Here is a 10,044-nt window from a genome sequence, read left to right as displayed (position 1 = left end):
CCCTCTCGCTGTCTGCATTACCGTGGGGTAATGACAATAATGCTTTCACCAACTCATGTATATACGGAAATTTGGTACTGTTATAATTCATTTTAAGGGCAAATACAGAAGTAATAGATGAAAGCCTCTCATTGAAGTTTGCCTGGCGACTACCAAGATGTCCTTTATTCTTGTATGGAACCATCATATTAACGCTGAGAGGATAAGCTGCATTCCCAATAAGATGCGTGTCATTGAGGAAAAAGAAAGGATTTCCCATCAGTCATTGTAGATCTCAAGATCGTGAACAGACCCTGGAAAAGAACAAGACACGCGAGTGAATCTCAGATCAACAGTACACGCAGCTTGCAGAATAATACTGTGTTGGCTTTTCCTGTTATAGTGTTTCTCAGGCTGTTCTCTAGGTTCAATCCATCAATAGCACCAATGATTCCAGGAAAACCACGAATGACCTGAAACTGCGCTTCAGCAATGCTAGTGTCTGGCCAGCTTATCACACTTGGTGCTATCTTATCCAAGATGCGAGATACCTTAAAGAGACATCATATTGATTAAAAATGTCAAAAAACATATGGAAATCAATGACAAAACCTTTAAAAACGATAAAGATTTGCGATCAAATAAAATGCATCTAAAAGAATAAATCATAACACAGAATTTTAAATTCCCGGGGCGTAAAACATCAGAATTTGAAAAACTGCACACGACTGAAAAAAATACTAAAAATCTGTGAACATAAAGGATAGTAAGAACACATTAAATGGATCTGAAATTACGTGCTAAAAAAAGTTCTTTTATTCATGTTAGTGTTTTATAATTTTTTCTTTGCTGGCCTTGCAGAACCTGCATCCAGCATATTCATGCGTCTCTTATTTTCAAATTGCAGTTGCTGGATTATTCCAATCATGGAGAATATGTCCACATGAGGAGAAGGCGCTCTTAAGTTCCTCTTATTACGCCAGCCTTCTACTGGATTATCGGTTCTATCATCACCACTGTTGAAATGGTTCCATATATCCCTGTAAGAAGAAGAAACATTTTCCATTATATATTCAAAACCTATATCATACATAAATACATGTAAAATTTTTTATCAATTTACGTTATATACAATACTTGAAAGAAAATGGCATACTATGAGTTAACACTACATTATCTACACTTTTTTTTTATATGCAATATCGCTATTTTAGATAGTGCTGTTGTATGCTACATATTATGGGTCATGTGTCATGAATTAGACCAGTCTTAGTTGAATTGATCTAAGTCACTTTTTATAAAGCTCGTGTTGGGAATAAAAATGAATTGAAATACCTTCCTTTGGGTACATCAGCGAAGAGTGAATTAGCAAGTGAGTGTTTTTCTCATCTCCATAATTCATATTTTGAACCTATATTGTCAACTTCTTCAATATCTTCTTTTAAACTGAGCTATTTCTATGTCGGAAATGAATATCTGCTAGCTTTGTAGAATTAGCTTCTTTAATTAATGTCACACAACGATCCCATGTTTTATCTTTTACAATTTGGAGTAGATGTGCGATGGAGGCGTCAAGCCTCTTACATTTTCTACCTTTCACGTAAACACGTTTGATCACTTTATGGAGAACATATTAGTATTTATGCCTGCATTTACTCTGTGACAGTGTGCCCATACCTTAGGTCTCCCAGAGTAATAATTTTTAAAATATTCCCCAAAAGTTCTGGTATCTTCATCTTCCATTAGTTGCTTTAAAAATGCTTCCAACATTATCACTAATTTTTCGTGACTTATTTTCTCCATAAGAGTCCTAACATATCTGTAGACTGCTATTTTTTTTTCTTTTGACGCTATCCTGCACACCATCTTTCTCCAATTTTTATCAACGTGCCACTTGCATAAAAGTCGCATTACAGCCGTGCCCATAACTTTTTCCAACGCATTATAGTAATAAGGGGTTTCGTCTGGCATGAACACACGGGTGAAATTCTTGATTTCTTTTCATTCAAGACGGTGAAAAAAAGAGTTCCATTTGATGTGTATCAACTCTGTTCGATACGTAGTATGCAGATGGAAATCTAGCTCCAAATTCATCAATCACCATCAACGTAGTCAATTGAAAATCATATTCATTCTACCCATGGGTTGAGTCTATGCAGATTTTTTTACCTCCGAATTTTACCAACATTTCCCCTTGCAAAGGGGACATGGTTATTAGACAAAAGTCGTTCACATTTAGTTTATGTGAAAACACACCTTGTTTTTTATTTAAAAAATAAACTACCAGAGAATACTCCCCGAGTTGACACATCTCCTTGACGATTAGATCGACACTAATCGAATCATTCTCAAGCCGCCTTTCTGTTTTGAAAAGGCAGTTGGCATTGCCAATATTCCGTAGATCTTGCCTCGTCAGCAGATGAATTCGTTTAAAATTGTCAGTTAAGGACTTTCTTACCTCATTCAATAACTGCTTCAAAGAAATTTCATCCGAAATAATTAACTTCTTTTCTTAAAAATTCAAAATAATTTATGATCACTTTGTAATATTTTATGAATAAACTTTTAACTAACTACAAAAGCTCTTTTAAATATGCTAAGAAAACAAAGATAAATGTGAGAATTGTAAAATCAATTTCAGTGTTAAGCCTGCAATTGAAGAAATAAAATCATAAAATTGGTATTTTATCTAAAACAAAGTAGACTAATTCCAAGTGAAATCGACCAAATTTAAAAAGCTTTCATTGCTGTCATGTCATCGATTTTCATTAAAATGCTTTTGGAAAAGTTCTGAATTAAAACTACAAAAACTTAAGTTTATTCAGAATTTGCTTTTAAATTTTAATCAATTTAAGAAAACAAAATCATAGATGGTGGTTTATATGATAAAAATGTCTAACTGTTATATAACGATAACGGCCCACTTCACTGAGAATTATATTATAGAATTATAATTATATTATATGGGATTCAGAATTTTTTTAATCAAAAATATCAGATTAAAATCAAATTATTTTTAATTTGATTAAATTTTAAATTTTTCAAAAGATAGTTTCAAACTAGATTACTACATAAAAAATTATTTTTGCAGTAATACATCATTTTGAAGTAATGCACATTTGATGCCGGATCGTGTACCGAACGGCATATTTTCTAAACTTTTATCCGGATGCTTCAGACGTATATGTTTATACAAATTGAAACTCGTTGAATATATCTTTTCACATTCAACACATTTATCTAGAATATCATCTATTATAAACTGCAAATCGCAAATAACCAAATTAAAAATAACTTTAAAGTAAAAAAAAAAATTAAATCAACAAAAGCAAAACACATGACAATAATAAATCAAAAACATAACGAAAAAATTCAACAAATAAGATATTTTATACGAGGCGAAACTTCCTAAACCTTGCCCATTTCCAACTTAAACTCTGTCATCTTGTTTCGTCCTCCTGTTTCGTTTGTTTGTCCTCTTGTATATCACCAGGAGACAATTTCGCCTTCTCAAGAATAAAACAGGAATTACAGGATTTGTTTTCCCTTGGAAATAAAATTTCCTCCATTGAAATATGATTTCATGTAGCTGGAGGCGACTCATCACCTAACAGCCAAGAAAAACCGATTCTAGGAAAAAAAGGCACCTGTGTAGAGAAAATTCTGTAGGGGAAAATGAGAAGATTAGATTTAAGCGCTTTTGCTGTTCCGTGCATGTTTTTTTTTTTTTTTTCGTGTCGCTCGTTTTCAAAGTGCTTTTTATAAAACTTTTGTTTCTTATTTATGCATTTATTCTTAAAAACTTAATTAAATATGAAAATGTTCAATAAAATTGTTTATTTATTTTCTAAGATCTTGATTCATTAGCAACTTCTTCACGAAATATAATTTAAAATAGAAAATAACACATTTTTCACTTTAAAAAATTACATAAAAAAATAAATAGTATATTCCCGCTTTAAAAAATAATCAAAGAAGAATAAATAAATGAATCTAAACTTAAAAAAAGAAGCGTAATACAACCAGCCCATAAGTCCCCCCCTCCCTTACCTCAATGATCTAATCTGAATTATTAGAGATAGAAAGAATATTCATTGAAACAGCGAGAAGCATTCATGCTGCCCAGAAAGCGAGAGGGGAAATATCCCTACAGATTTTCCCTATGGAGGTACCTTTTTTACCGAGACCTTTTTTTCCGTACCTTTTTTTCCGTCTACCAGAAAAACCTACAATAGCATCTTGTTTAACGATATCAGTGAGAAATTCTTTTCTCGTGATGTCGTGAGAAAAAGGCTTAGTTACTTTTAATTTCTTGCACGGGAAAACTGATAAACCGTATGAACGTCTGAAGTTTTCTTTTGAGGCTTCTTAAAATCCTACTTGCACAATTGGAGTAACTAACACATTGTGATGAGCATATTATCAGTGCCACTGCCATATGGTGGCTCAAAACTGTTGGGGAGAGTGGGGTCAATTGTAACATTTTTTACTTAACTATTTTTAACTAACAAATAATCCAATATATTATTAGTATTAAGTGACAGACGAGTAAAGTAGACTATCCTCTACTAGAAAGAAAGAAAAAAACCTTATTTTAAATGTTATTATATTAGTTATTAACAATTTTTGACAGTCGTGCACTTGTTACAATTGTCCCCACTTACGGGGTCAATTGTAACAGTTCATAAATTCAACTAAAACATAGTTAATTATACATATTATCATAGTTGTGATATATTTTTTTATTGATCAAAATAGTGATATTTTAGGAGTAAAAATAATAATGAGCAGAGACCTAAAGGGTTAAACTTTTAACTTTAAGGGGTTAAAAATTTTAATTTATGCTGTGAAAGGTGACAAATAAAATAATGCACATGCAACATAATATAAATGATATAGGAAACTATTGGTGGTTCTTAAAGAGTTAAGTAATGGTTTGTAAACATAAGAAATGGGACCTAAAGGGTTTAAACAATTGCTACATAGGAAATTAAATAGGGATTTTTTATTTTTAAATTAGTCACGTGTGAGAGATTAAACAAATGAAAATATAAGAGGTTTAATAGTTATTTTTTAGTTTCAAACAAATGAGGCTTAAGGGGTTAAAAGTGTGATACATGAGGAGTTAAATATTGATGTTTAGGGTTAGAACAATGATTTTTAAGGGTGTAAACAGGTCGATCTGTGAAGGATTAAATGGTGATTTTTAAGGTTTAAAAATGAGACCTGAAGTGTTAAAAAAGTGAAATATGAGGATTTAATTAGTGATTTTGTCAAAAAATATGACTTAATATGTTTAAAAAGTAATTTTTGAGGGGTTGCATTAACGTTTGTTAGAATAATTGAAAATGACACTTAAGGCGTTCAAAAATAATTTAAACAGTATTTTTATTTCTCATATTCGTTTCTGCATATAATTGTGACAATAATAACAGCTTTTATTCTAGTGTAAAGCTACGATATATTGGAAAAGATTTAAAGCTTTACTTTAAATTAGGAAATAAATTAAATTGAATCAAATATATAATTATCATTAACAGAAATAAACATATGAAATCAATAACAAAAATAAATATTTTCCTAAGCAACAAAAAGTTCAAAACTAGCTGCTAGTCCAATAAAATAAAAAAATTAAATTTGTTTTCTTATATACCAAAAATTCAAGTGGTAACTTATTTTCCATATCTAAATAACGATAATTCTTTTTATAGAATAATTAATGAATATAAATCCAATTATGAATATGATATCGGATGATGAATATGGTCGAATATGTTCATGATTAATAGAATATGAATCCGAGCAAACTGTACATAGAACTTCATCTTCTTGAACTGCATCTTCGCTTTGTTTTCCGTTATTTTTTTTTATGTGCGGCCACTTTTTTAGGGAATCTTTTTCCTCCAGATTTATTTTGAACTGTAGTTGCACCCTGTTTTTGGTGTATTTTCTTTTTGGTTTTTCGGTGACGTTCTTAGGTTCTGCATATCAGTCAAAATAGTGCTTTCACCCCTTTTTCTCCCACAATTTGACTTCTCTAAAGGTTTAGCTTTTGCTAATGGTCGAATTGATTGAAGATTAAAATCCGCTTATGTGGAAGGTAAATTTAATTCATTGGACATAGCACTTGTACTTGGCACAGGATCTAAAACTTGAAGTGTATTTGAAGCTGTTTCAGAAGAAAGAAGCCGGAATCTCTAATGCCGGTTCATTTAACGAAGCTTGAGGAGGAGAAGTTAGTGTAAAATCCGGAACCGGAATATCTAATGATTGACCACCTAAACTAGATTGAGGAACATCTGTTACAGAAGACGGAGCAAAATCTGACTCTTGAAAAATATTTCTGTTAAAAGGCCAAATGCCAGTTTTTTGGAGGCCTGATGCGATATTGCTAGGTGTAAGAGCAAAGGGCAAAGTAGTTCGCGTAATCTCAGGGATGTTATATATAGTCATTCGAATTCCTGGGTGATTTTTGATCCATGAATTCATTGCCACATTCACATAGCGTTTTAGTGGGCCGTAAACGCTGACATCTAATGGTTGAAGACAATGAGAACAGTGTGTTGGGAGAGATAGTAAAATTATTCCATTATCTTGACAGAATTCAATGCTTGGTATATAAAGGTGGCTGTCATGGTTATCAGGAAGTGACGGAACAACATTGTCTTTACTCGGCTTTGCATGTTTGACGAAATGATGTAATAATAGCCAGAATTCAGCTGCTTGCATCCAGCCAGACCCATTAGCAGCACCGATACACCCAGGGGGTCCATCTCGAATAAAATGATCGTGAAATTTTTGTCTCGGAAATATTAGAAATGGAGGAATTGAATTTCCTGTCGCTTTAACAGCAACACAGCACGTCACAAGAGTTCTGCGTTCAGATGAAGTGATTGCACCTACTTGCTTTTTACCCTTTTTAGCAACTATCTTTGTAGGCACTTGCACTGTTGTGATGCAAGTCTCATTAACATTGTAGACATTTTGGGGTTTAATTTCATATCTGTCGTACACATTAGATAAATTATTAAAAAAACGAATACACATTGTTTCGATTAAATTTCATAGCTCGCGCAAGACTAGTTGGCTCAGGTTTACGTAAAGAAAGGTCTTACATATAACTTTGTACGTCGTACAACCTGAAACTTTTTTTATGCGGTGTATAAAACTTTTTTTATATACCGCACAAAAAAAGTCAGACTCAGAAAATACATAAATGATTCATGAAAAAAATGTGAGAATGCTTTCAATTAAATTAAATAATTAAATTAGACTTTAAGAAATTGTAAAAATATTTAATTCTTCATTGTACATGGAGAAGTTTTCAAATTATACATTAAATAGTTTGCTGCTACTCGTCGTAATCCAAAACGTGCATCTTCTTGGAATGAATTGGTTAAAAATCGCTTTCGTCGCTTGAAGATAGGATTTCAATTGATTTGCTTTTTGGTACCATAATGTCAGTGATCAGATAAAATAAAATAAAAACTACATATAAATAGAAACAAAAGTAATTACTTTATTTACCTTTAATCCCACCATAAAATGAATCTTCAAGGCGGTCCTAAAGTGCAATTTAGCCTCAAACTTGAAAACTAGATGGCGCTGACAATCGCACCCCGCCTCAGGCTAAGATCTAGTTCAGCTTTTCCGAAAAAGATTCTAACTCCTAGCTGATTGGCTACCTCGAAAAGAGCTATTCTATCTTTTAACAATTTCTGAAAGTAAATAAATCAATGCATCGCAATGATATATATTGATGTAAATATGCAAAAAAACTTCTAGTATCGCAAAACAAATCAATATTTTTGAATAAAAAATTGGATCTGGCGGATGTGTTTTGTCGCACGAGTTTTTGGAAACACATCCGGTGACATCCTAAAAGTGTATTTGGGGAATGTGTTTTGTCGCATGACTTCTTGGAAGCGCAGCCTGTGACTGCATCGGGCGGATGTGTTTTGTCGCGCAATTTCTTGGAAACGCATCTGGAAAGGGTTTCATTGGATCGGATGTTTTTAAAACATGACATCCTGGAAATGCATCCTGTGATCATTTTCAAGCCCCGGGGTTTTTTCTAGAATATTCCATAGCGTCATGACGACTGGAGCGCCCTTTGTGTGACTATAATAAGGGTTTGCACGCCGAGGAGCCGTTATATTTAGACATAGAGTCGATTCCAGATAGCAAATTATTTTATTATTCGTAATCTCGTTCCCGTGTCACCCGATCAGGAGTTTCCAATCCAGACTCTTCCTCAGGAGGTGTTGTCGATGGAGGAGCCAGAGGTCGTGGAATTGGGGGACGAGGCGTATCCAGTGCTTCAATTTCTCGACCCAGAAGGCTACTTGTATGTGAAGCGGGTGAGAGATTCACCCGCCTCATGATGAATCTCTCTCGGATGTGAGAGATTCATCGATCGAGAGTTGCGTCTTCAGTGGAAGAGGAATTATGGAAGCCCAGCTTTCCTGACTTTCACTTCCTTTGGTATGCGATGGATCGGATTCATTATCGACCACTGGTTTCGTGAAGGGTATCACGTGACGGATGCTTTTCGGATTCGCCTAGCCAGAGAAATTCGCAATTGTCTGTTTTCGTTACCTTTTGAAGAGTGGTATTACAAATTACCCGAGCCCTGCCCGATTTGTTTAGAAGAGATGGTGGAGATTCCTTATCGCACTCTTTGCCAGCATGTGTTTCACGCATACTGTCTGGACGATTGGATGCGCACCCGTCTACTAAAGACTTGCCCCCTTTGCCGACAAACCATCTAACTCTATGTCAAAGGCAATTTTTTTTATTTAAAAAATGCATTGCCATTTTGACAGAGGACGTGCTTCAGGACGTGTTTCCAGCTCCCCGGCTCCATCTCAAAGACGCGAGGGACGACCATGTCCACGCAGTGGGATCGGCAACGTCGGTGCATCAACTGGAGGTTGGAAAACAGGCTGCGTGTCTGGGTGATGCCCTCCTCGGGGAAACGGAACTCGGCTGGATACTGCATGACCAGAATGTAGACAGGGTCTGGATTGCAGACGGGAGCAAAGGAAATTTCCAGTGGGATCTTTCGTTGGTTGGGCAAGACCATCCACGTGAATTCGCCGCAAACGTCCACATTGGCAATCTTGGGGCTGCGAGGCAAGCAAACTTCTGGTGGTGAACTTTTGGAATCGGGTTCGGCTTGGAAAGAGTCAAGTGGAGTGTCAAAAAATCCCGTCCTCTCCAGTCTCAAGAGGACGGTTCCGAATGATCTGAAGGCTCTGCCTTATATACCCCAGGTCCCCAGATTGACGGTGGGTATGTCGAGCTCTTGTAGGAGTTGAGCAGTGGCAACACAACCTTTAAAAGCCCCTGGATAGGCTTTCAGGAGCTATAGGTAGATATTTTGCAGGATGGCTCAGACTTTAGATTGGGGCTGCACAGATTCGTGAGGTCAACTCATCAAGCAAAGTCCATGTATGTTGGCGTAGAGAAATTCAGCCGACAACAGATCGAGGTGGCTTTGCGGTGCAGGGTCGATGGAGAAGCCGACACGGATTGGCCGGTCCTCGTTCCTCACCGAGAGAGCTGAGAGTTCTCGCACGTATAACTGTTGATTGATCATGTAGCCGTGGAGATGAACAAATCCACAAATGTGAGATTGCTGGGTCATGATGGCTAGAGTTGAAGCGTTTGAAAGAAGAATATGGTTTGGCTCTGGAGGGCTTCTCATATACTGCTCAAACTTGATACGACGCATCACATCCTGTGATTAGGATATCCGGTCCTTCCATAAAGTGTCTAGACCCCGTCGAGTTTTAAAACAGTTTGGGTGTGGCATGACCATTCTTTCAGTGAACCTTCAAATCAAACGTGAGTCATCCAGAGCGAGTGGTTGAGACCCTCCATGGAAAATAATAGTTTTTGAAAATTGGATCATGTATGCAGTTGTCTGAAAAGATGACGACATGAATTCATAAAAAAAAAGTTTAATTTTTTTCACAAGCATGTGTACAAGAATATTTTTCAGTCATTTGCAAAAGAGGGTGGTTATTTACAAAACAGGATAATTTACAACAGATGAAAAAC

General features: G+C 35.3%; 1 protein-coding gene and 1 pseudogene across 1 annotated transcript; both read right to left on the bottom strand.

The window, feature by feature from the left end:
* Nucleotides 1-323: 323 nt before the first annotated feature.
* Nucleotides 324-3,127, bottom strand: LOC147803420 (uncharacterized; annotated as a pseudogene).
* A 3,026-nt stretch (nucleotides 3,128-6,153) lies between these two features.
* LOC147803419 (uncharacterized) lies at nucleotides 6,154-7,026 on the bottom strand. Its single transcript, XM_087151303.1, has one exon. The coding sequence runs from the start codon at nucleotides 7,024-7,026 to the stop codon at nucleotides 6,154-6,156; it is 873 nt and encodes a 290-aa protein (XP_087007429.1).
* Nucleotides 7,027-10,044: the final 3,018 nt, after the last annotated feature.

Source organism: Parasteatoda tepidariorum, chromosome 9 (assembly GCF_982258835.1).
Source record: "Parasteatoda tepidariorum strain Cologne lab strain chromosome 9, Ptep-v5.0, whole genome shotgun sequence".
Taxonomy (NCBI): Eukaryota; Metazoa; Arthropoda; class Arachnida; order Araneae; family Theridiidae; genus Parasteatoda; species Parasteatoda tepidariorum.
The sequence above is the reverse complement of the archived record's forward strand: the minus strand, read 5'-3'. Positions and strand labels throughout refer to the sequence as shown.